The sequence below is a fragment of the Mauremys reevesii genome, linkage group 7 (genome assembly GCF_016161935.1).
Source record: "Mauremys reevesii isolate NIE-2019 linkage group 7, ASM1616193v1, whole genome shotgun sequence".
Lineage (NCBI taxonomy): Eukaryota > Metazoa > Chordata > Testudines > Geoemydidae > Mauremys > Mauremys reevesii.
This window is the reverse complement of record NC_052629.1, coordinates 96,528,513-96,554,840: the sequence shown is the minus strand read 5'-3', so window position 1 is coordinate 96,554,840 and position 26,328 is coordinate 96,528,513. Positions and strand designations below refer to the sequence as shown.

The 26,328-nt window shown below is 48.6% G+C and overlaps 2 protein-coding genes across 2 annotated transcripts; both read right to left on the bottom strand.

Moving 5' to 3' along the window:
- Positions 1-4,575: 4,575 nt before the first annotated feature.
- LOC120409099 (N-acetyllactosaminide beta-1,3-N-acetylglucosaminyltransferase 2-like) lies at positions 4,576-7,279 on the bottom strand. Its single transcript, XM_039546540.1, has 2 exons — positions 6,972-7,279; positions 4,576-6,525 (listed from the first exon to the last, which is right to left on the bottom strand). Exon 2 carries the CDS (start codon positions 6,503-6,505, stop codon positions 5,315-5,317), a length of 1,191 nt encoding a protein of 396 aa, XP_039402474.1. The 5' UTR covers positions 6,506-6,525; positions 6,972-7,279; the 3' UTR covers positions 4,576-5,314.
- Positions 7,280-9,038: 1,759 nt separating this feature from the next.
- Positions 9,039-25,752, bottom strand: LOC120409334 (testis specific 10 interacting protein). The gene is made up of 8 exons (XM_039547206.1): positions 25,603-25,752; positions 24,976-25,157; positions 23,655-24,349; positions 23,189-23,393; positions 22,507-22,674; positions 10,084-10,183; positions 9,557-9,723; positions 9,039-9,184 (listed from the first exon to the last, which is right to left on the bottom strand). The coding sequence occupies exons 1-7, from the start codon at positions 25,747-25,749 to the stop codon at positions 9,562-9,564; spliced, it is 1,659 nt and encodes a 552-aa protein (XP_039403140.1). The 5' UTR covers positions 25,750-25,752; the 3' UTR covers positions 9,039-9,184; positions 9,557-9,561.
- Between the last annotated feature and the right edge of the window lie 576 nt (positions 25,753-26,328).

Here is a 26,328-nt window from a genome sequence, read left to right as displayed (position 1 = left end):
ATGCATTTGGAGGGATAGCTCAGTGGTTTGAGCATTGGCCTGCTAAACCCAGGGTTGTGAGCTCAATCCTTGAGGGGGCCATTTGGGGATTGGTCCTGTTTTGAGCAGGGGGATGGACTAGATGATCTCTTGGAGGTCCCTTCCAACCCTAATAATCTATTTTTCTAATGCCATTGCAAGGAGAGAATTTAACGTGGCTTGGGAAGACCCATTCTTATTTATAGAAGGGAATGAGTCTAGACCGAGAGTAGTTGTATGCAACACTGCAGCCGTATGGAAAAAGTTTGATTTTCAGTGGCATTTTACATGAACCTATGCAGAAATGAACACAAAATATCCCACTGGATTGGCTTTGCGGGGGGAAGTTAGTGCTCCACTGGAATATTCATTGGCTGTCAAAGGGAAAGGATCTCAAAAGGTTTGGGAAACAAAGAGAACCAGTGCTAATGTTTTTGGAAAAGAGGAATGAACTTGTTGACAGTTGTAAGCTTTTTAAAGGCAAGGACTAGATAAGTGATCTGGCTTTCCTTATCGATATTGTGTTTAATCTCAACACGTGTTCAGGGGAAGGGTTTGCCTTTTTGTTACACTGTTCAATTTTGTCACGTCTTTTATATAAAAAAATGTGACTCTTTCAAAACAGTTTGTCTGAATAATTTGGACTACTTCATTCATTTGCATCTGTTAAGAATTGAGAATGACAGGTATAAATTATGAGAAACTCCACAATGCAGTGTCTTCACTGTTAGAGTCATTTGAGAAGATTATAAGGTTGATAAGTACACCATGGCCCTTTTTACTACTTTCACTGTTTTGTACACTGATGTTGATAATTACCCTCAAATTTACAGAAATTCTTGAACTAATATATTAATTCTGGACTTGTACAGAATTTTTTAAATTTCTTCTCATCTCCAGTGAACCAAGACGTGACACCATGCTGGAAATTTTTCCCTGAAAGAGATGTTCCTCAGACAGATGACCTGGCCCTTCGATATGTGGGCAGGCTTGGATCAATGTATATTTGTGAACAGTCATTTTCAGAGAGGAAGTTTATTAAAAGCAAATATCATGCCTAGGTCACCAATTCCCAACTCACTGAGATGTACTAGCATTAACAAAGCTGAACCCAGGGATTGATGACATTGTGGACAAGAAGGGACATTCAGAAACCCCTTTAGACTGTTATCATGACATCCAGATCATGGTTAGTTTTATTCTGCATTAATTACATTATAGGAAATACTGTAATTAAGTGTCATCTTTTTTAGACCAGTGGTTTTCAACCTTTTTTTTATTTGCGGACCTCTAAAAAATTTCAAACACAGGTGCAGACCCCTTTGGAAAACTTAGACATACTCTGCAGACCCCAAGGGATCCATAGATGACAAGTTGAAATCCACTGTTTTAGACATGTTAGTAATAAAGTGACATTTTGGTATAAGTTCATATTGTGCCACAGCTGGCAAAAAAAGTTGGCTACCAATGATATGGACCACGAAGGTCCTGCCCTCCTAACAGGGGAACATACTGTTGTGCTGGGGGTGGGGTTAGTTCTACAATTTCTTCTCCACACCTCGGCAAGGGTTGGGAATGGTTTATACTAAATACCCCCTTCTCTGCTTTATAAATATATCTATACCCGGGGAGAAACCCCATTAGGAGTGGGAGAAAGAACCATCAGCCTCCCCGTGGAAGGGAAAGTATAAGCCATATACCCTTTTGTATATACAAGGGGAAATACCATTGGGAGTGGTGGGGAGAAGACTCATTCCTTCCCCTCCTATGTGGAAGGGATGCTATGACCCATACATGCTTCTGTATCAGGGGACATATCATAAGGGGAAAATCAGTTCATCCATCATTGGGGCCAACAGACTGAGAGGAGAGTGTCCCTACTGGGCCATCAACACCCTAGCTTGTGAAAACAGACATAATCTTAGCCTGGTGCAACATCTCTGCAGACCCTCCTAGCGCCTTAGGATCGTAACCACTATAAATATTTTACTTTAGGACCTGGTTTGTTTCTTTAAATACTGCCAGCCAAAGCAGCCCTATATAAATATTTGAAATAAGCCCCTGGCTACCTCTTAAATCATTCTGATCCCCAACAATAAACAGATACATCTTTCTTGGGCATGGTAGGGGGCTTTCTATGCGAAGAGCTGGTATCCTGGTGGAGATGGAGCCAGCAATGCAGAGCTGTAGATCCTGGTGGCAGTTTATAGGAGTAAGGGCTGAGCCATTGGAAAAACTGACAAGAGGAGGAATAGGAATACAGCAGGCCCCAAGGGCTGTGCAGATATTCAGTAACTGTATCACAGTCTCCCTTCCTCTGCCTCCTGTGAGAAAAGGAATTATCATCTCCATTCCACAGGGAAATGGAGGCACAGGGAGGTGCAGATCCAATCACGATGGGGGCCAGATAACTAAGAGGGACTTGCCTCAAGCCCACACAGAAAATCAGGACCAAAGAAACAGAGGATGCAGGTGTTCTGGCAGTTAGCCCCCTACCCCCACCCTGCCCTTCTCTAACCACTAGACCACACTCCTATCCCAGAGCTGAGAATAAAACCCAGGAGTGCTGACTCCCAGTCCTGAGCTGTTCTTGCCCCTAGACCTCACTCCTCCCTCAGCTGGGAATAGAAGTCCTGGTATCTAATCTACCCTGCACTAACCCAGTGTCCCAATCAGTGGGTTGTGAGAAGGTTGTAGAGGAGTCATAGGCCCGGTGTGGATGGGAGGTCCTAGCAGAGTAAGGGGGTTAGAAAGAGAGCCTGCCTTGCACTCACCCCACAGCAGCAACTACTGTCCTGCAGGGCTGGGCCCAACTCCCTGCTCTGGCCATTCTGGGCCAAAGCTGAGTGGTGCTGCAACCCCACGCGCTAGGTTGGGGAACTGGTCCCAGCACCATGGAACAGGAGCTGCTGCTGCAGGGCGAGTGCAGAGCAGACTTGCTCTCCAGCCCCCTTTCTCTGCAACCTCCCTTCTGCATTGGGCTGGGATTAGGGTTGCGGTGCTGGTCAGAGGGTGCTGCTGCAGGTGGTTGGTCCCCTGTCTGTGGAGGAGAAGAATGCTGACCCATGATTGGGGAGAGAGTGGCATGAATTTGGAGACACACACACACACACACACCAGTTGGTGGGTCACTTAGAGCAGGGGTTCCCAAACCTTCTACTCAACCTACTAAACCCTACTCCTCTCCCACAGTTAGGAACAGAAACCAAGAGTCCTGAGTCCCAGCTCCCCCATTGCTCTAGCCCACTTGGCCCCACTCCCTTCCCAGAGCTGGGGGTAGAACCCAAGAGTCCTGACCATCACCCCTAGCTTCCCCTTCTCTAACCACTAGACCCCACTGCCACAGCAATGCAAGGGGCGGGGGGGAGATCGCATTTCCCCAAGGGTCCTTTACACCTCATCTTGTATTTCCAGTTCAGCTTCTCCCCCCCCCGCCCCGCTACACAGAGGGTTATTTCAGGGCATTACCCTGGCTCCTGGCCAGGTGTGAAGGAGCTGCTCTCAACTCCTTTGCTGGTTCATAACCAGAGGCTATGGTTCAAAGCGCTGCGCGGCAGCTGCGGCAGCGCAGCGCCAGCGCGAAGCGCTAAGCAGCGCGCCAGCGCCAGCGCTGCAGAAAACATCCCTGTCCGGCGCTCAGCTCTCTGGGGAATGACGGGAAACGCTGGGAGCGCGGGCTCCAGCGCAGCGCTGGGGCTTACACGGCGCTGGCGCGGCGCGCTGCATTGCAGCGCTGCAGAGGGTGTGTTTTCACACCCTGCTGCAGCGCTGCAAATTTGTAAGTGTAGCCAAGCCCAGAGTGCGGTGGGAGAGATGTAAACAGGAGCTTAAGCGGTGAAATTGCAGCTCTCAGCATGATCAGATAACATTCCCGTGACTGCCCAGGGCTCTGCTGCGGAAGCTCAAAGCTTGTTCATAAGTTAACCCTTGGTACAGGCAAAATGAGGCATAGAGAGGAAGCAAGCTGGCTACAGTCATAATGGCAGGAGTAGGTACAGAAACGGGGAGTCCTGACTCAGGGCCCCCGTCATGCCAGGCCTCAAGACAATCACTGAGAGACAGCCCCTGCCCTGAAGAGCTCATAGTCTAACTAGACAAAGAAAAGGTTTGTAGATGATTAAACTGAAGCCCAGAGAGATGAAGTGACTTGCATGAGATCACACAGGGAGGCTGTAGCAGAGCTGGGAATGGAAGCTAGATCTCCTGGGTCTCAGCTCTGTGCCTTAAAGACAAGGCCAGCCTTCCTGTCTCTTACAACGACTGCATCTTTGGTGTTGCTATAGAACAGCATAGCTCAGGCAATAAGCAAGGTGAGAGAAAACACTCCCCAGCAGCCTGATTGTGTCCAGCAGGAGGCAACGACACACAGACACGCAATACACTGCGGACAGCACAATTCATGGACAGTGCTGTAGTTATTGTGTAGCATATTTTACCTGCTGCAAGAAGCACAATGTCCAGTTTGTGTTGTTGCCCATTTTCGACCCAAGCAGCTAGTCAAATTTCAGGACTCTGGGAATGTGCCAGGGAAGAGGAGAAATCGCTGACACTCAGGTATTTCTTTGATGCACTCTTGTTTATTTATAAGAAATGTACACAAAACCCTGCTTCTCTGAATGCAGGAGGAACCAAGAACAAAATGAGAGGATGTTACCAATGAACTGCATAAAAATGACCCTTTCAGGTTCAGCTCAATAGTCTAAATCCAAATTGTACAGCTGAGAGAGCTGTCTCCCTCTGATTCACCCCTGGGCTAAGTCTATGCACCACTTAAGTACAACAGACCCTAGTTCCATGCTGGGATCAGCAATGACTGCGACAGGAGAGCACCCCCTACTGACCCTCCATCCTACTCCCTGCAGCAAAGAACCCCCTTAGTGTCACACTGGGGCATGGGGAGCACTTACTGTGAGGGGAGTGCCCCCTACTGAACTGTTCATCCCTCAGGCATGGCGGCAGCAGCAGCATCCCTAGCCTTCTCTGGATACGTATCTGGGCTTCATGAAAAACTCAATCTCTGCTTAGTCAGCAGGAGGCACTGTGGGGTGGTCCCCCATGGGCTAAGCAGCAGCACTGTAGCCAGCTGTCAAGGACTAAGATGGCAGCCTCGGATTCAAAGCCGAGCCTCCAGAGTAGCAGCAGTTCTTGGAGTCTGCATGAGGGAGATGTAGCCACACCTCAGTGGGGAAATATCCTCCAGGAGGCAAAGATGGCCTCCAAAGAACACTGGCCAACCAGTCAGCCAAGATGTTCACCAAGGAAAGCTAGAAAACCAAGATGGCCACCACCATGGGGCCTAGCAGGCCAAAGCAGGGTCATGCAGGCCTCGCCACAGCCGGATGATATCCTGGGGTGTCCTGTGATCCACCAAGATGAGTTCCTTGTAAGCACACAAGTCCTCCTGTCCCTCAGCCTCCATGTTGAAGGTCCAAAAACCAGGGTGGTTCAGTGGCACCAGTGCCAGCTCTCTCAGGCAGATCCCCAGGAAGATGTTGCCGATGGGGAAGAGGGGCAAGTGGCACGAGGCCTCGTAGAGCTGGGTGGCCACATCCCGTGAGCAAAGGATCCCTCCACCCCCCACATAGGGTGGGTAGGTGCCCTGATAGAAGGACTCAGGAACATAGTACTTATGTTTGCTGTCATGGACTGGGGCAGCATCCTGGATGACATGGCCAGCAAAGAGGCCCCGGCGAGTGATAGCGTCAAAGTTCCCAGCATAATCCACCAGGGTCTCCACCCTAAGAAAGACATCATCATACCCCAGGAAGATCACCTCCACACTGGGACAGTGGCCCCGCAGCCACCCTAGGAATAGGATGTCCTTTAGGCTGAGATTGTAGAAGGTATCCTGGAAGTCCCAAAGCAGGAGATCCCTGTTTTTCTGCCTCTCCAACTCTAGAAGTGCCTCCAGATCTGGATGCCCATCCCCTGAGCCCTGTCTGCCCAACAGGAAGAGCGTCTGCACGGTCACATTCCTCACCAGTCCCGTTCGGCCCCATGTCTGTCGGATGGCTTGACGTCGGTCAAAGTTGGCCATCTGGGACCTAACAGCCACCAGCAGTTGGGTCCCATCTGGGCAGGCCTCATCATCTGCTGGCCCAATTAGCAGTGGGTAGTCCCTGCAGTGCATGGAGAGGATGAAAGCCTGGAGTTGGCTAGGGTAGGAGGAGAAATCTGCTAGTCTCTGGGAGGCTTCATGGAAGCTCTCTCCACACGTCCCTGGCAGTGTGAGGTTGAACTGGGATGTGGCATTCCTCAGTATGGGGTTTTCCAATCGGTCCATGTAGAGCAGCAACAGGTCCCAGAGGGGAAGGCCATGGAAGTCCCTGTGCTGCCACAGCCTCAAATGGCCCCCAATGAAGGCTGATCTCCCTGAAGCCTGCAGACTGAGTGGCCTCCTTGAGAGCGTCACTACAGTGTAGACTATTACATTGGCAACAAAGACACAGGACAGCCAGACACAAGCTTTGATGTAGCGAAGCCTCATGGTGTGTATGGGGGGGGGTGCTGTGGGGCAAGGAAGGGAAGGGGTTAGAGGGTACATCCCAGTTACATTTGAGGCACCTCCCTGTACCACAATACACACCCCAACAGCCTCCCACAGCTAATCAACTGCCCCCTCCCACAGGCACCTCACTGCCCAGCAGGACTTTTCAGGTACCTGCCTCTCACACACACCAACAGCCTCCCACAATGGCCATTCAACTACCACCTGTGTGCATATACACACACACACACAGACTGCTCTCCACAGCCATTCAACTACCCCCAACATACACAGTCTCCCAGGATGATCAGGTACCCCCACATACACCCTGACAACCCCTCCAGGGACTTTCCCAGTATCTGCTCTCCCCCAAACCCTGACAGATATCCATGGCCATTCAGCTATCCCCCCCACACACACCCATGGTATTTCAGGTACACACACACTTGCCCTTTTTAGTACTTACATGGCACTTCTGCTCAACTTAGTTCTCAGAGCATTTCACCCAGGTGCATTTGTCTCTTTATATCCATTGTAGAGTGGGACCCAGAAGCCTGGAGATGGGAGGGGCAGCAGTAACAAAGTTTGGGGTTCCAGCCTCCCTGCTCTAGCCACTAGCCTCCATTCCCCTTCCAGGGGCAGGATAGAACCCAGGAGTCCTGGTACACACCTCACTTTGCCCCTAGAGCTGGGAGCTGATCCTCCCTTCTGCAGATGAGCTGGTCTCAGCTTTCAGGGGGTGGGGCGATGATCAGCTCTTATCTTGAGGCAGGTGCAGAGTCTTTTACGGGGAGGGAAGCAATTGGGACAGTGCAATGAGAATAAGAGGTGGGGGGAACATTAAGCTCAGAGAGCCATGCAGCAGCAGTGGGGTCAGTACAAACCGGTTCCTAGCCGTTCATAGCACTAGTGCTGCTCCCCCCCACCTCCCCATTTGGCACACGGCAGGCAGGGGTGGGTCCTGGCTCCCAGTTCTTCCTGTCTATCCCACGAGGCCCCCCTCTCCTCCCAGACCTGGAAATAGAACCCAGGAGTCCTGACTCACAGTCTCTCCTGTTTTAACCCACTCCTCTCCCAGAGCTGGGAATAGAACCCAGGAGTCCTGGGTCCAAACCTGGCTGGGCCGGGGCTGGGGCAGCGGGGAGGCAGGTGTGCTCCAGCCAAGATCCGGGCTCTGCCTGCTCTCCCACTCCGAGCCTTGTTCCCCACATTCAGTGTCTCTCACCTAGGATTCTGGGGTGGGAGACGTCAGTGCTTGTGCAGCCCCGGGGAGCCAGGGAAAGACAGAGCTAAGTAGGGGTGAGGGGAGAGAAATGTTGGATGAGCTTGAACAGAGCTCGGGCTCTTAGGAGGCAGGCAGCTGCCTAGCTAGGGAGGGGCAAGGAAGCCTGCAGGGAAGGCAGGATCCAGGGCTGTCCCAAGTGGAGCCAGGGAGGTGAGGGGATCTGGGCTGTGGGGGAGAGGGAGAGAGAATCCAGAGCTTTGTGGGGAGTGGAGGGGGGATCCAGGGCTATGGGGAGCAGGGGGACCAAGGGGGATCCAGGTTGGAGGGAGCAGGGGTCCGATGGGGATCTGGGGCTGGGGGAAGTGGAGGGGAGAATCTAAGGTTGAGGGGGACTCAAGGCTGGAGGGTGAGGGGAATGTGGGCTGTAGGAGGATACAGGGTTGAGGGGCTCTAGGGCTGGGGGCAACCGGGGAGATCCAGGGCTGACAGCTTCCCTCGCCCCATCCCACTGGTTGCAGCACTGCTAGACTCTTCCCTCCCCCGGGCCATGTTTTCTCCCACCTGCTCCATGACACTGGGGTTCTGTCTCTCCAGACTTGGGCGCTCCCAACTCCCTGGTAGCATATTTGATCTCTTTACTGTCCCTAAACTGGATTTCCCACTATCCCCCTACTGTTTTTAATTTCCTCTGCCAGTGCACCATTCCTTCCATGATCCCATGGTTGCCACCAAACAGCACCCCACAATCCCAGTATTACCTGCCTGAGTCTGCAGGGAGCCTGAGCTGATTGCTCCAGAAAGGGGGTGCTGCTCCAGGCTTCTCAGTGAGACATTAACCCTGAAAACTAGAAACTGTGAGTTCATTGGGGTAGGGACTCTGTCTCATTGTGTCTGTGCAGCGCCAGGCAAAATGAGGCACCCAATCTCAGTCGGGGCCCTTGCAGTGTCTGGCATGATGGGGGTCATGATCTTGGTCAGGGTCTGTGCATTGCCTGGCACAGTGGGGGCCCCGATCTCACTTGGGGGTCTATGCAGCAGACAGCACAACGGGGGCCCAAATCTCAGTCAGGGTCTGTGCAGCACCCAGCACTACAAGGGCCCCCATCTCAGCCAAGGCCTCTAGCTGATACTGTAATAAAAATAACAATAATAATGACTCCCAGCCTCCCCCTCCTCTAACTACGGGGCCACATCCAACTTCCAAAGCCAGGCATAGAACACAGGAGTCCTGGCTGGCTCTCAGTTTCCGGCTCTGCACAGCCCCTGCTCGAGCTGGTGCAGTAACCCCAGTAAGAAAAAAGCAAACTCTGCTCTCAAAGACTCATTTATTTGCTGGTACTTTGCGTCTCTAATGCAGGGAGCTGTAGGTGACCCTTCTTCGTTCCAGACGGGGTTATTTTCAGCTGGTATCCAGAGAGTCAAGAGGAGACTCTAGCCTCTTGTTCAGCGGCAACCTGTCAGCAGGACATGAACCAAAGGAACCACTAGATTCCCCCTCCCCTACCCGAGGTGGGAATAGAACCTAGGAGTCCTGAGCGGGTTGGATGACCCAGGAGGTTCAGCAGGCCCTGTGCTGGGAGATCTATAGACCCTGGACAAAGGAAAATGGAAGATCCAGCTGGATCTATAGAGCCTGGAGTACCCAGCATCCATAGTGCTTGGGGCTGGGACAGCCGGATGGTGAGCTAGGATCCAAGGCAGTGAGATCTGTGGGCTCAGAGCTGTGGAATCCAGGGGGACTCTCAGACCTGGGGCAGCGGGATCCAGCAGGGGCAGGGGGATGTGTAGGGCCCAGGACAGCGGGATCCATGGGGGATATCCAGCACCTGGTCTAGGAGAGGCTCCGTGACCGCCCCTGTGTGGCTCTGCCGGCTGTTCTGGCAGTGTTGCCCTTGGCCAGGCGCCCTGCATGTCTCCACAGCAGCCTCTCATCGATGCCCAGCGCTGCCAGCACCTGGGAGAAGCGCCGCTCCACAGCCAGGCGGGCGTTGGTCTGTGGGGTGAGAGGCAGGGACATCATTCACATCACCCACAGAACGGAGCTGGGCTCAGGCTGCCCACCCCACTGCCCACACTTGAACCTCTCCCAGCTGAGCTAGCAGGGATCTCCTATAGCCAAGAGAGCAATAGGAGGAGTTCACAACCAGGAATAGAAGCCAGGCATCCTGGCTCCCAGCCTCCCCGCTCTAACCACTAGACTCCCCTCCCAGAGCTCAGGAGTCCTGGGTGCCAGTTCCCCCTGCTCTAACCATTAGACCCCACTTCCCTCCTAGAGCCAGAGGTGGAACCCAGTAGTCCTGACTCCCAGCCTCCTCCCCCTGCTCTAACCCACTAGCCCCCACTCCTCTCTCACCTGCATGACACGCTCAAAGAGGTAGGGCCGGCTCTCCACCCTCTCTTGGATCTCCCGGAGCTGGGCATCGTACTCTGCCATGCGCTGCTGCTCCAGCCTCCTAGAGCAACAGCACAGAGAGGGTGACTGCAGTGAATCCCACCCCCAATCACTGCCCCCCCCTTCAGTGTCCATTCACAAGGACACTCAGGAATCTGCTGGATCCTCTGCCCCAGGGCATTGGCTGTACTGGGGGAATATTACTGGCCACCAGGATCAGAACAGATACCCCAATCCCAACACCTAGGCTCCAGGTCCTTTAGGATCTTGTCCAGTAGTGTTGGAGGATTCAGGGGGAACTATAGGGCCTGGGAGAACCAGGGGATCTATAGGTGCTGGGCCCATTGGGGCTAGGAGATGCAAGATGCTCTGTGAAGTCTGGGAAATTGTGGGAGATCTATAGGGTATGAGAGATCTGGAGGTTCTATAGGGCCGGGGGGAGGGGGGACTGGATGATCCTGCAGGATCTTTGGGTTTAGATCAAAATCTGAAATCTGCCCATTAAGCTTATCTCAAATCTTCTTTTTTCACTTTGGTAATTTAACACTTGCGCCAGTCACATGGCTCCTCGGTTTCAGCCCAGCACTCCTGCAATGTCTGGACCCAGGAGTCCTCAGGGATCTTTATGTGTGTCACTGTTGGTGTCCGTGTGGTGTGTAGAGTGTGGATGCGTGTCCAAGTGGGTTTGTGTCTGTGTAGGTGTTGGTGTAGTTGTGTGTATTATGTGTGTGTCTGGGCATTAGAGGGGTGTCTGTATGTAGGTTTTATGTCTGGGTGTCAGTGTGTCTGCATGTTCGTGTGTCAGGGTATTCAGGGTGTGTGTGTTGGGGGGGTGTCGTGGGTACTGGGAGGGGCAGTTTATGGGAGGTGTTGTGGAAGTCGGCATGTCTGGGTGTCAGCAGGGAGATAGTGTGTATATGTATAGCTGAATAGGGGTGTGTCAGCATGTAGAGGGTGTCTGAGTGTTGCATGTTGGGGGAGTCAGGAAGTCTCGTGTCAGCATAGCCAGGGCATATCTTTACCAGATGTTTCCATGCTAACAGTCACTCACTCTTGGTTTATGTGTGTGTGTGTGTGTTTTTTAAACTCCTAATTTTTTTACCTCCCACTTTTGGGCCCCATTCACCCTAAGACCCAGCCAGAAGAGGAGCTGGATTTTTGTTGGGAACCAGCCACACCTAGCGGTTAATAACAATAATAAATACTAAATAGCTATTGATCACCATTATTAATAATTAATACATCTATATTAAATAGAGTGACTAGATGTCCTGATTTTATAGGGACAGTCCCGATTTTTGGGTCTTTTTATTATATAGGCTCCTATTACCCCCCCCCCCCGTCCCGATTTTTCAAATTTGCTGTCTGGTCACCCTAATATTAAATAACGAAGGTCAAATACTATTGATAATCATTAATACTAAAATATTAATCACTATTATAAACAATTATTCAATTAATATTCATGCTAAAGGAGCACTCAAGGACAAGAAGGCCATTGTGGAGAAACTAAATGAATTCTTTGCAGCAGTCTTCATGGCTGAGGATGTGAGGGAGATACCCAAACCGGAGCCATTCTTTTTAGGTGACAAATCTGAGGAATTGTCCCAGATTGAGGTGTCATTAGAGGAGGTTTTGGAACAAACTGATAAATTAAGGACCAGATGGTATTAACCCAAGAGTTCTGAAGGAACTCAAATATGAAATTTCAGAATTACTAACTGTGGTATGTAACCTATCATTTAAATCAGCTTCCGTACCAAATGACTGAAGGATAGCTAATGTGATGCCAATTTTTTAAAAGGTTCCAGAGGTGATCCTGGCAATTACAGGCTGGTAAGCCTGACTTCAGTACTGGGCAAACTATAGCAAAGAACAGAATTGTCAGACACATAGATTAACATAATTTGTTGGGAAAGAGTCACCTCACCAAATGCTCTTAAACAAAGTAAACTGTCGTGAGATAAGAGGGAAGGTCCTCTCATGGATCAGTAACTCGTTAAAAGATAGGAAACAAAGGGTAGGAATAAATAGTCAGCTTTCACAATGGAGAGAGGTAAATAGTGGTGTCCCCCAGGCATCTGTACTGGGCCCAGTCCTATCCCCCTATTTGTGGGGAGGGATAGCTCAGTGGTTTGAGCATTGGCCTGCTAAACCCAGGGTTGTGAGCTCAATCCTTGAGAGGGCCACTTAGGGATCTGGGGCAAAAATTGGTCCTGCTAGTGAAGGCAGAGGGCTGGACTCAATGACCTTTCAAGGTCCCTTCCAGCTCTAGGAGATTGGTATATCTCCTATTATTCAACATATTCATACATTATCTGGAAAGAGTGGTCAACAGTGCAGTGGCAAAATTTGCAGATGATACAAAACTACTTAAGATAGCTAAGTCCAATCCAAAGCAGACTGTGAAGACCTACAAAAGGATCTCACAAAACTGAGTGACTGGGCAACAAAATGGCAGATGACATTCACTGTTAATATATGCAAAGTAATGCACACTGGAAAAATAATTCCAGCTATATAAATAAAATGATGTTGTCTAAATTAACTGTTACCACTCAAGAAAGAGATCCTGGAGTCGTGGATAGTTCTCTGAAAACATCCATTCAATATGCAGCAGCGGTCAAAAAAGCTAACAGAATGTTGGGAATCATTAAGAAAGGAAAAGATAACAAGACAGAAAATATCATATTGCGTCTATATAAATCCATAATACACTCACATCTTGAATACTGCGTGCAGATGTGGTCACTCCGTTTCAAAAAAGATATATAGGAACTGGAAAAGGTTCAGAAAAGGGCAAACAAAATTAGGGATATGGAACAGCTTCTATACGAGGAGAGATTAATAAGATTGGGACTTTTCAGCTTGGAAAAGAGATGACTAAGGGGATATATGATAGAGGTCTATAAAATCATGACTGGTGTGGAGAAAATAAATAAGGAAGTGTTATTTACTCCTTCTCATAACACAAGAACAAGGGGTCACCAAATGAAATGAATAGGCAGCAGGTTTAAAACAAACAAAAGGAAGTATTTCTTCACACAATGCACAGTCAACCTGTGTAACTCTTTGCCAGAGGATGTTATAAAGGCCAAGACTATAACAGGATTCTAAAAAGAACTAGATAAGTTCATGGAGGATAGGTCCATCAATGACTATTAGCAGGATGGGCAGGGATGGTATCCGTAGCGTCTGTTTGCCAAAAGCTGGGAATGGGCGACAGGGGATGATTGCTTGATGATTCCCCTGTTCTGTTCATTCCCTCTGGGGCAACTGGCATTGGCCACTGTCAGAAGACAGGATTCTGGGCTAGATGGCCCTTTGGTCTGACCCAATATGGCCGTTCTTATGTTCTTAATATTTTTAACAAATATTAAATTAATATTGATTAGTATCCATAACTACAAATTACTATTATTCTCTATTAAGATATCAAAACATTGTTTAGTACTGCTCATAAATACAAAATTAATATCAATCATTCATCAATACTAAATATTAGTTGTTATTATTAAAAGACAAAAGATGAGTTGTGGGACAACGGATAAAGTGGTGGAGGCTCGTGGATAGGGAAGTTAGTCTGAGATTTAAGGATTCTGTGGAGGTAAGACAACGACCAAACCAACGGTGACGATACTAACAAGATTTTGGGGAAAACATCCAAACTTATCACAGAAAGTGCACAAGCTGCCTGTGGCCAAACGAAAGAAAGAAAATATGGCAAAGAGATGTGGGGATGGTCCATTAATGTGTAGGAGGCAGTAAAGAAGGAAAGGTTCAAGCGATGGCAGACAGTAAGAACAGTGGAACGTCATGAGGAATACAAGCGGGTAAAGAAAAGGGTGAAAAGAGCAGTTGTAGAAGCTAAGAGTCAGGCATTTTAGAGCCTTATATGCAGGCCTACTAACAAAGGAAGGTGGAAAAGAAATATTAGATTTGCCTCAATTAAGCAAAGAAGCAAAGCAAAGAACAGAGGACTTGGAAGCTGTGAAGTGTGTCAAAGATGAAAATGGAAAAGTACTGCTGGAAGACTTGCATCCGAAGAAGTGGGCTGTAGCCCACGAAAGCTTATGCTCAAATAGATTTGTTAGTCTCTAAGGTGCCACAAGTACTCCTGTTCTTTTTGCTGGAAGACAGTGGAATCATTAGGAGCTGGAGGTAGTTTTATGAGAAACTGTTCAATGAAGAGAATGCGATGAAAACATTGAGAGAAGTATCCACAAGCAATAACCTCACAGGACCTATCACTATGATGGAGACACAGACAGCGCTAAAGATGATAAAGCTTGGGCAGACAATGGGACTGGCCAGCGCCCCAATCAAGCATTTAAAGCATTAGGCCATGAGGGAGTGGGATCGATGACAAACTTCTTCAACTTAATTCTCTGTCCTGGAAAAAAGCCTGAGGCGAGCACATTGGTCCCTAACTTTATTCATAAAGGAGCTGTGCAAAAATATAGTTGTTACCAACCCGTCATGGTAACGGGTCACGTGAGGAGCTGGCTGGAAAGAATTATCAACAAAAGACTTTGGGAGAAGCTGCTGCATCAAATAAGCAACAACCCATTTGGTTGGGTTTATGCCAGGAAGGCTAACAATGAACGCAGTGTTTGCTGCCCAAATATTGTAGGAGACGTACAGGGAAATAACATTATGTTGTGTCGTGAAGATAAATACAACTGAAAAGGGACCTAAGAGCACTGGAGGGCTGCATTCGAAGAAAATGGCTTACAAATCAACCAGCAAAAACCAGAATGTTTTGTTGAGTGCAACAATGAAAAGCCAGTAAAATTAGGTGGTACAAAGTATGTGCAATAATTTAAATACCTTGGTTTAGTGCACTGCTGAGCCATGATGGGAATATAGATGCAGATGTTAGAAGCTGCATGAAGAGCGCTTAGTATAAATGGAGGAAGTTGGCAGGAAGTATCTTCTATACAAATATGCCAAGTATTCAAAAGAGCAAAATGTGTAGGATCATGATTAAGGCAGCCATGATGTATGGGTCGGAATGCTGGCCAACAAGGAAAAAGGAAGAACAATGACTTCACACTGCCAAATGAGAATGCTCGAGTGGACACTGGATAAGATGAGAGCTAATAGGCTATGCAGTGAAACAGTGCAAGCCATGGTGCAGGTAGCCACCATCACAGAAAAGCTGAGGGAGTATCAATCGAGATGGCTGGGTCATGTGAGATGATGAGATGTGGGATATGGTAGCCAGAGACAAGAACTACTAATCACAGGACAAAGACCAGAAGGAAGACCTAGAAAAAGATGGTTAGAGATGCTGAAGGAGGACATGAAGAAGGTTTTTGTCAGCTTGGAAGACCCACTTGACAAGAACGCTTGGAGATAAAGGTCAAGAGCTGCTGTTTCTGAGTGATGGGACAAAGCGAAGGAGAATACGAATAGATACTTAGCTCTTCTATAGTACTTTTCATCAGCAGATCTCAAAGTGCTTTATAAAGGTGGTCAGTATCATTATCCCCATTTTACAGATGGAGAAACTGAGGCACAGAAAGGTGAAGTGGCTTCCTCAAGGTCACCCAGCAGGCCACTTGCAGAGCCATGAATAGAACTTAGGTCTCCTGAGTCCCAGTCCAGTACTCTACCCAAGAGTATGCACTGAATACTAAAATATATTGTAATGCTAATAAATATTAAATTAATATTGATCATTCATTAATACTAAATATTACTACTACTACTTACTAAGTGTAACCCCCAAGGAGATTCCTGGAGCTCTGTCTGCTGGCAGCTCAGGGAGGAGGAGCCAAGGCAACCTCAGAGTCTGCCCAGCAACCAATAGGGAGTGGAGATGCCCCTCCCAGGGGGTTGAGGAGAGGGAGAAGCCATTTTGAGGGGAGGCTGGAGCCAGCCAGGGCAAAGGCCAAACAGGCTTTGAGGGGAGCTGGTGAGTCCCAGGCCTGCAAGCAGGGTTCCCCCTGAGAACTGGCCTCTAGGGACCTGACACCAGATTCCCCAGCTGGGTTTTCCTTCCTCACGGATGATTCCCAATTGTTATGTTTGCTGAGAAATTTCCCCAGCCAGGCTGGGTTCGCCTCCAGCTCCCCTGGTGAGACCAGTCCCCACATGGTCAGCGCTGCTAGTCCAGGGCTGATTCCTGCCTGAGGAGGATCCCTACCAGTGGACAGCAGCCCCTGAAATCGTCCAGCGTCATCCTCAACCCTGAAGATCATTTGTGGAGTTTGTGAGTGCTTTGTCTTTAGTTAGTTAGTCAGGGAATTTGTTTTGGGGACCCTCTACTCCCTGAACTGTGTCCTCAAGCCAGGGAGTGAGGGTTTGAGGATTTTATAATTTACCGCTTATTACACCTGTGGAGGGATTCACCACCTCCTCCCACTTGTGGGTCTTTTGGGCTGTACTGAACCCAGTCAGCCACACTGCTACACTTCTGCAGAGAATTGTATCGGTCATCAAGGGCCCCAGCAAAGTACGCGTACCAACAGGACACTAGTTTTGCATTTGTTACATCCAGACACGGGTATTTTAAGTGTGAGCACCGGTGACCCTAAAAATAGTGTTTCCCCTGTTATGTTGTATTGTTGCCTGTTTAATATAATTGTTGTGTTGAATATATTTTTATGTGTTGTGTTATTTCTTGGAAGTCTCCAACTATCTGGCAAATAAGTGGGGATTCCTCTGTAGTTAGAATTTTCCGCCCAAGCTGCCCTGGTGACTCTGCCAGGAAGGAGCGAGGGGGGTGGAGGCACCGCCAACTAATTTCATAACCAAAAAAGATTCACCCTACTGAGTGGGTGGCGGGATCCAAAAGAACCCAGACCTGTCCATCAGAACATGTAAGCGGATTGCCAGTAAAGGAAGTAATCAGGTGGAGAGGGGCACTACATAAGTATAAATTACTATTGTTAATAAATGTTAAAATATCAGTAGTTCCTGAATACTAAGTTAATATCACTATTAACAATTACTAAATTAATACGGAGAGAGACAAGCTGGGTGATGTAATATCTTTTAATGGACCAAATTCTGTTGGTTACCTGACCCAGCTTGTCTCTCTCATATCCTGAGACCAACATGGCTACAATAACACAGCAAACAATAAATTAATACTAGCGACTATGTTTAAAAATATGATGCAAATCATGATTTATATTCATAAATAATATTAATCGCTATTAAGAATAGGAATATATTCACTAAAGCAGTTAATATTAAAATTAAGATAAATAATTCATAAATACAAAATATCTATATTAATAATTATAGACTCATAGACTTTAAGGTCAGAAGGGACCATCATGATCATCTAGTCTGACCTCATGTACATGGCAGGCCAAAGAATCTCATCCACCCACTCCTGTAATAGACGCTTAACCTCTGGTTGAGTTACTAAAGTCCTCAAATCACGGTTTAAAGACTTCCCGTACAGAGAATTCACCATTTCAACTAGTTTAAACCTGCAAGTGAACTGTGCCCCACACTGCGGAGGAAGGTGAAAACTACCCAAGGTCTCTGCCAATCTGACCTGGGGGGAAATACCTTTCCGACCCCAAATATGGCAATCAGTCAGACCCTGAGCATATGGGCAAGACTCGCCAGGCAGATATCAGGGAAAGAATTCTCTGTACTAACTCCGAGCCCTCCCCTTCTAGTGTCTCATCTCCAGCCATTGGGGATTTTGCTACTAGCAGTCACAGATGGGCCACATGCCATTGTAGACAGTCCCATCATACCATCTCTTCCATAAAATTATCAAGCCCAGTCTTGACGCCAGTTAGATATTTTGCTCCCCTGGGAAGGCTCATCCAGAACTTCACTCCTCTGATGGTTACCTTCACCTAATTTCAAGCCTAAACTTGTTGATGGCCAGTTTGCATCCATTTGTTCTTGTGTCCACACTGGTGCTTAACTTAAATAGCTCTTCTCCCTCCCTGATATTTATCCCTCTGATGTCTTTGTAGAGAGCAATCATATCTCCCTCGGCCTTCTTTTGGTTAGGCTAAACAAGCCAAGGTCTTTGATTTCCCTCTCATAATGTAGGTTTTCCAGTCTTTGGATCATCCTAGTAGCCCTTCTCTGTACCTGTTCCCATTTGAATTCATCCTTCTTAAACATGGGAGACCAGAATTGCACACAGTATTCCAAATGAGGTATCACCAGTGCTTTGTATAATGGTACTAACACTTCCTTGTCTCTACTGGAAATACCTAGTCTGATGCTTCCTAGGACTGCATTAGCCTTTTTCACAACCGCATCATAGCTCGTAGTCATCCTGTGATCAACCAATACACCCAGGATTTTTCTCTTCCTCTGTTGCTTCCAACTGATAAGTCCCTAGGGATAGGCAACCTATGGCACTCGTGCCAAAGGCGGCACACGAGCTGATTTTCAGTGGCACTCACGCTGCCCGGGTCTTGGCCACCGGTCCGGGGGCTCTGCATTTTAATTTAATTTTAAATGAAGCTTCTTAAACATTTTAAAAACCTTATTTACTTTACATACAACAATAGTTTAGTTATATATTATAGACTTATAGAAAGAGACCTTCTAAAAACATTAACATGTATTATTGGCATGCGAAACCTTAAATTAAAGTGAATAAATGAAGACTCGGCACAGCACTTCTGAAAGGTTGCCGACCCCTGCCCTAGCTTTTAGCAAAAATTCTTGTTGTTAGTCCCTAAATGCATGACCTTGCACTTTGCACAATTAAATTTCATCCCTTTTCTATTACTCCAGTCTACAAGGTCATCCAGATCTTTTTGTCTGATATTCCAGTCCTCCTCAGTATTGCCAATACCTCCCAAATTTGTGTCATAGTCAAATTTTATTAGCACACTCTCACTTTTTGTGCCATGGTCAGTAATAATATTAACTAAGAATGGTCCCAAGACCGATCCCTGGGGAATTCCACTAGTAACTTCCCTCCAGCCTGACAGTTCACCTTTCAGTATGACCTGTTGTAGTCTCCCCTTTAAGCAGTTCCTTATCCACCTTTCAATTCTCATATTAATCTCCATCTTCTCCAATTTAATTAATAATTTCCCATGTAGAACTGTATCAAATGCCTTACTGAAATCTAGGTAGATCAGATCTACTGCATGTCCTTTGTCTAAAATATCAGTTAACTTCTCAAAGAAGATTGGTCTGGTATGATTTACCTTTTGTAAAGCCATGTTGTATTTTATCCCAATGACCATTCATCTCTATGTCCTTAACTACATTCTCTTTCAAAATTTGTTCAAAGATCTTGCATATAATTGAGGTAAAACTAACAGGCCTGTAGTTTCTTTTTCCCTTGCTTAAAAATAGGAACCATATTAGCAATTCTCCAGTCATAATGTTAATATTAAATATTGATCATTCATAAATACTAAATATTATTACTCTATTATGAATGCTAAATATTAATTTATACGGTTCATAAATATGTTAATAATGATCATTGATAGACACCAGGTTAATATCACTATTAACAATTACTAAATACTACTTGCTTATAATTAATTTATTATTATTAATAATAATTAGTAGTAGTATTGTTATTATTAATAATAATCATCATGATTATTATGGTAGTGCCAAAGGGCCAGCCAAGGTCAGACCCCATTTTACAAAGCACTCATCTAACACGAAGTAGCAGATGGTCTCTGCCCTGAAAAGTTTACAGTCTACATAGACCAGACAGACACAGGATGGGGGAAAGGGTGTAACACACAAGCAGAGTGAACACTGTGATGAATTAATAATTGAATATTAGTGTGGGAGGTGTGTGTGTGTGTGTGTGAAATGTCATTGAGGCTGGTGAGGGTGGCTGCTACCCTTTATTTAAGATAGCAGAGAGACAGTAAAGCACCACTCCCAATACAACAAAAGCAGTTGTGAGTTTGTCCAGGGATTGGAACAATGTGGGCAGATGGTTTTGGTTAGGCATGGACCGCGTGTGTGGCTTACTTTACACTACAAAGTTTTGCCATCATAGCTCTGTTAGCTAGGAGTGCAAAAAAAACCAAAAAAAACCACACTCCTTGGCTCACATAGCTGTGCCAGCAATGTTTCTGGTGTAGACGCAGCTATACTGACACAAGAGTGCTTATGTAGACTTAGGGCTGGTCTGTAGTAGACAATTAGATTGACCAAGCTACATCACTCAGGGGTGTGAAAAATCCACACCCCTGAGTGACGAAGTTAAGCCGACTTAACCCCCAGTGGAGACAACACTAGTTCGATGGAAGAATTCTTCCATTGACCTAGCCACCACTTCTCAGGGACAGGGAGGTAGATTTGCTACAGTGACCGGAGAATCCCTCCCATCACTATACTAAGGGCTAGTTTACAGCTGCACCACTGTAGCACGTCTGGTGAAGACGCTCTATGCCGATGGCAGAGAGCTCTCCCATCGGCATTATAACTCCACCTCCATGAGAGATGTTAGCTATGCTCTCCCACCAACATAACGCTGTCCACATCGGCGCTTAGTGTGGTATAATTTACTTCACTCAAGGATGTAGATTATTCACACCCTGAGTGATGTAAGTTATACTGAAGTAAATGGTAGTGTAGACAAGGGCTAAGTGTCTATGCTGAAGCGCTACAGTTGCGCAGCTGCAGCACTGCTGTAGGTTTTTAAGTGTAGACATAGCCCTAGCTAATGTCATTCAGGGAGATGGTGTAGCTATGCTGGTGGAACTCCTTCTGCTGACCTACAATGCATCTCCACTAGGGGGCTCTGCCAGGCTAGCTATGCTGGTATACTATGCCAGCAAAACATTTGCAGTGTAGACAAGCCCTATACTTGTGTATGAATAAGAGAAGCAAAAGAGACCACACAGGAAGACAGACACAGACTCAGCCCAGACAAGCACGGTGTAGGACCCAGAGAGAAGCCTGAAGAGGCTTGAGGACTTCTGGGCCTGGTGCTACTGAAGAGGCTTGCGGCTGTGAGCAAATAAACTACCTCCTGTTTGGTTCTTCCTGTGTTCAGGGAAACAGGACTTTGTACAACCTTTGTTAAAAAACAGAATTGCACCAAAAAAAACCCAAAAACCTGACTCCATCATCAATTTCTCCTCCTAACTGGAACAATTCACAACACCCTGAATTTGGCTAACTGCTCACATCAAAAGAAGTAGCAATTAACTACTACTGTTACCAAATATTAAATTAATATGATTCACCATTAAAATACTGATATTAATCGCTAGCATTTATTACTAAATTAATATTAGCTGCTGTTTTTAATAAATATCAAAATAATACTGACCACCCTTAACACTAAATTTCTAGTAATCACTAATATTTAAAAGTACTACATTAATATGAACTGTTGTGAAACAATTAAATTAATATTAATCACCATTATTAGCATTACATTAAAATAAATCAATATTATTTATTACTGAATTAATATAGGCTACCACTGATAATTATGCATGTTGATTTAATATTGATCGCTGTTAATAACCATACATTATTAAATTTATTAATACATTATTTAAAATTGCTGTTGATTATAATCAATATTACATGATTGTGTATCTATATTAGGAACAATTATTACAATTAATTATGAGTATTTTATCAAGCCCACTGATTTCAAGAAGGCCACTTATGTGAGAAAAGTTACACATAAATAGAAGTCTTCTCCAGATCATTATTATTAGGTGTATCAGTATCTAGAGGCCCTGACCAAGATCATGGCCCCCGTTGTACCAGGTGCTGCACAGACACACAGTGTCTGTCTACTATGCAACTGGGAAGTGTGAGTGCAGAATACGTAGCCAGACCTGAGCTAGCTGATCCAGCTAGCGTGCTAAAAATAGACATGCAGTCATGGCCGCACAGATGGTGGAACAAGCTAGCTACCCGAGGACAAACATACCCAGGGTTCTGAGTGGGATTGTACTTGGCTGCTAATCTGGGCTGCCACGGCTACACAGCTGTTGTTGGCATGCTAGCTGGATCAAAGGTAGTTCAGGTATTTCTACATGTTCTGCAATCACACCTCTCAATTGCACTGTAGACAGCCTCCCAGTGAGAGCCAGTCCCTGCCCCAGTGAGCTGCCATTCTAAACAGACAAAGGGGCAGAGAGCAAACTGAGGTTGAGAGTGGAAAAAGGGACTTGCTGAAGTACCGTGGCAGAGATGGGAACAGAACCCAGGTGTTCCAAGCACTCGTCCTCTGCCCTATCTACTGACAATTAATTCCTATAAGAGAGGGAAGGGGGCCATGAGTCAGATTTAAGGTGCACCAGCACAGCTTGAGGGGAGCCCAGGGCTGGACTAGCAGGGGACTGAGGGTCGGGATTGAGAGGCACCAGCAGCACCATGTGGTGGTTTCCACACTCCTCTCTCTGTCACACCAAGCTGCTCCCTTCTTCCCCTCTCTGTTACCTCAGCTCTTCCCTCTTCCTTTGCGTGGTCTGGGCCAAGCTGCCCGGGGGACTGTAGGCTGCCAGGCACTTGGCCACTTCCCTCTGCACCTGCTGCTGCTTGACCCGGCGCTGCTCTGCTCTCCTCTTCTCCTGCTTCTCCCGCCGCTCCCAGTCCAACAACAACAGCCTGCACCAGGAGCAAAGGAGAAGGCTCAGCCAGGTGGCATCTATAAAAATTGTTCCAGCTCCCTTGGCTGCGGGGAACCCCTGGCTGGATAGCAGGGGGCTGCGGGTCAGGATTGCGGGGCAGAGCTGGGGGCAGTGGGGGTGGAAGCCAGGGCTGGGATAGCAGGGGGATCTAGGCAGGCAGGCCAGTTGTCTGCTTTTAAGCTGGACAGTCCTGCCTTTCTAACATTAGTCCCCCTATCTGTCATGTTCTTCAAAATGGTGCCCCTCGTGTGGCACTGGCGGAGGCGGGCTCATGCCATTACCAGTAGCACTGCAATGTTTGGTACTCGGGGAACGTGCGAGTGGCCACCCTAGCTCTAGGTCAGGATTGAGGGTTACCAGGAGATCTAGGGACAGGGAAACCTAGGGATGGGATAGCAGAGGGGCTGCAGCAGAGCTGGGGGGAGGCCAGGGCTGGGATAGCTGGGCTGGGATAGCTGGGGTGGGAATTGATTTAAGGGCACTGTCCATACCTGGTGGCCTCCTGCCGTTTGTCAGAGGCTCTGGTGGGTGGCACTGAGGGTAAGGGGTCGAACTCTGAGCAGGACTGGGACCCGCAGTGGAAGCTCCAGAGCTGGCGCAGCTGTTGCTGCTCCCAGTCTCTGAGCTCGTCCCCAGGTTGGTGCTGAGAGCTGCTGGCCACATGGAGGTGGAAGGGTTTGCAGATGGTCAGCTTGGCTGAGAGGGGGACACAGAAAGCATTAATGGAGGGTCCCAGAATCCCTCCCTCATCAGTTGCACTGCCCCACCCCAGAAGCAGTTGCATCTCAGCACCAGAGAAAGGGTCTCTGTATAACAGCTCCTGCGCCCCACCCAGGGATTCCTGTATGAACAGCCCCAGCTCAGAGGTAGCTCCACCTTAGCTCCAGGCAAGGGCTTCTGTATAAACGGCTTCTTCACCCTACCCCAAAAGCAATTGCATCTGTCTCCTTGGCTTACCTCTCACTTTCCTCTTCTCCAGCTGCTCCTGGAACCTCTTGTGGAGTGTCTCAAAGTCGGGGATGGTTTGGTTGATGATGGGCTGGAACTGGGTCTTGTCTTTGGGGGCCAACCCCCTGCCCTTCCTTCTGTGCCCCCTGGGGCTTGGGTCCTGGGGCTCTGTGGCCAGGCACAGGACCTCAGCTCTCAGCCTGGCCCGGAGCTGCTGGGCGGAGGTGACTGCCTCCCACGCCGGGGAGGACACAGCCTCTTCTAGACTCAGCAGCTGCTGAGCCAGTTGGAGCCAGTGCCTCCGCTCTTCCTGGAGCTGGCGTTTGCGGGCCTCGCTCCGGGCCTCCATCTTCCAATACAGCGAAGAGAGGGTGCTGGGGGAGGGCTGGGGGGCTTGCTTGATCCTGCTCCCCTCAGTGCTGCTGCGCCCCTGTGAGCTGCCAGCTCGTTGGTCTACACGGCCCTGCAAATCTGTCGTTGTCGGGCGGACACTCTCACGGGGGGAGTTGTTGGGAGCTCTGCGGGGCTCCCCCTTCTTGGCCCTATCCAGGGAAGGGGCTGGGAGGAGGGCACGACCATTGAGCGAGAATTCCTCCCACATCCACTGGAAGGGGAAAGAGGGGCGGGGACTGTGGGGCAAGGGATCAGGGGTGCAGGAGTGAGCTGGCTTGGAGAGAAGGGTGTCCTCAGGAACGTCTCTCTGCCTAGTGGTGTGAAGGAGAGGAGATGATGAGTGTCAGGTCAGAGCAATGGGGCCATCTAGCCTGGTAGCCTCCAGATCAGACCTAATGGGCTCATCTAGTCTAGTATCACCATCCTTCCCCCGACACTCTAGACTATACCAATGGGTCCATCTACAGGGCATACCAAACACCTGACCACATCTCCCTCTGAGCTGGCAACAGACTCCTAGCTGCCCCCCTCCCCACTGCTCTAACCCAATAGAGCCCACTCCCCTCCCTTTGTCTGTTTAGACTTTGAGCTCTTTGGGACTGGGACTGTCTCTCACTGTGTGTCTAGGCATTGCCCAGTGCAGTGGGGGCCCCAATCTTTGTCAGGCTCTGTGCAGCACCTGGGACAGTGAGGGCCCCTGATCTGGGATGGGGGGGTCTGTGCAGCACCCACCAGAATGGGAGCCCCGATATTAGTCAGGGTCTGTGCAGCGCCTGGCACAACTGTGACCCTGGTCTTCGGATCTGTGCAGCGCCTGCCACTAAACGAGTGCTGATCTCAGTTGGCACATCCAGATGCTACTAATATAATCTCCATGGAGCTGCAGCAAGGATGAGTTTGGCCCAATGGCCATAAGGATCCCATCCAACCTACTCACCTTCCTGCAGATGGGTCTGAGTCTTGGTCTCCATCAGAGGTGTCACTCACACATGGCTCCTGCATCTTGCACTGTGGGGCCTGGTTGCCTCTTCTCGCTGAAGGGGGGCCTTTGGGTGACCCCTTCCTCTTCCCTTTCCTCATTAAGACCACGATTCCGTCACCGGAATTGAAAACCTCCTCCTGAAACCGCAGAGCAGAGGGAGGAGGGACCCAGCTTTTCCCCAGGGAGACTGGTTGGCTCAGGGCAGCAGGGCATGGGACAAGGGGCCTTTTCTCTCTAGGAGGTCCTGGCTCAAAGCTCCCTAGTCCACTAACCCCCACTCTTCCCAAAGCTGGGAATAGAGTGTCCTGACAACTTGACTCCCACTCCCTTGCTCCTTAGCCAGTGGTGTCTCTCTACAAACACCAACCCAGGATAGTGAGGGAGAGAGACATGCACCAGTTAAGGAGACCCTACAAAAACTAATCCCAACCCAACAATTTTCCCTGAGTGTTTGCCCCTGGGGGGAGTCCCCAAACAGCAGGGAGATGAAGTTAGAGTTTGGGGTGGTCTAAAATAGACGTTGGGTTCCCCAAGAGTGGGGGAAGCCAGTACGCAGTGGGGGAGGGAGATACCAGGTGTTACCTCTTGGGGAAGAGAACCTGAGAGCAGCCCTAGCAGGTGCACCCTGCCTTTCTTCTGGTACAGGGTGCCAGGTGCCCGGGCGCTGGGGTCCAGGGAGGGGCTGATGCAGGCGTTGGTGAACATGGAGCGGCGGTGGGCCCCCAGCATGGTGCCTACCTGACTGCCCCACCCCCAGCTGTTACTGCGGTGACTGACCTGGTTCCAGAACTTGGCAAGGGTGGGGGGTTCCAGAACTAGGCCCCACCCCTTCATATAGTCACCATAGTAACTGTGATGGTGTGGGGGGGGCAAGATGTGGTACTTGTATGGACCCCAGCAGAGAGGGACTGAGGGGAAGGGGTTTGTGAGTTCAGAGATCCCAGCTGAGAGGCAGGACTCCTGGGTTCTGTTCACTATTCTGGGAGCAGCAGATAATCTAATGAGTTGAGGGGACTGTGAGTCAGGACTCCTGGGTTCTATGCCCAGCTCTGGGAGGAGAGTGGGGTCTGTGACTGATGGGTTTCTTGCACCCTCCTGTGAAGTATCTCATGCCAACCACTGTCCAAGACAGGATACCGGGGTAGATGGACCTTGACTCTGATCCAGGCCAGTGGCCCCAGTGTTCTGGGAGAGACCCTGCTGTTAGACCCCCAAGGAAGGGAGAGCTTGGGAGGGACAGCAGAAGTCTCAGGGACATTGTGCAGCTCATGGGCTGAGTGGGGAATGCCCATGAATTCAGAACAATGC

Coding starts and splice junctions, on each gene's coding strand:
- LOC120409099 (XM_039546540.1), bottom strand. CDS start 6,505: ATGAGGCTTCGCTACATCAAAGCTTGTGTCTGGCTGTCCTGTGTCTTT.
- LOC120409334 (XM_039547206.1), bottom strand. CDS start 25,749: ATGCTGGGGGCCCACCGCCGCTCCATGTTCACCAACGCCTGCATCAGC. Junction 24,350..24,975: donor TCAGACCCATCTGCAGGAAG/GTGAGTAGGTTG, acceptor TCACACCACTAG/GCAGAGAGACGTTCCTGAGG. Junction 23,394..23,654: donor GGAGAAGAGGAAAGTGAGAG/GTAAGCCAAGGA, acceptor TCCCCCTCTCAG/CCAAGCTGACCATCTGCAAA.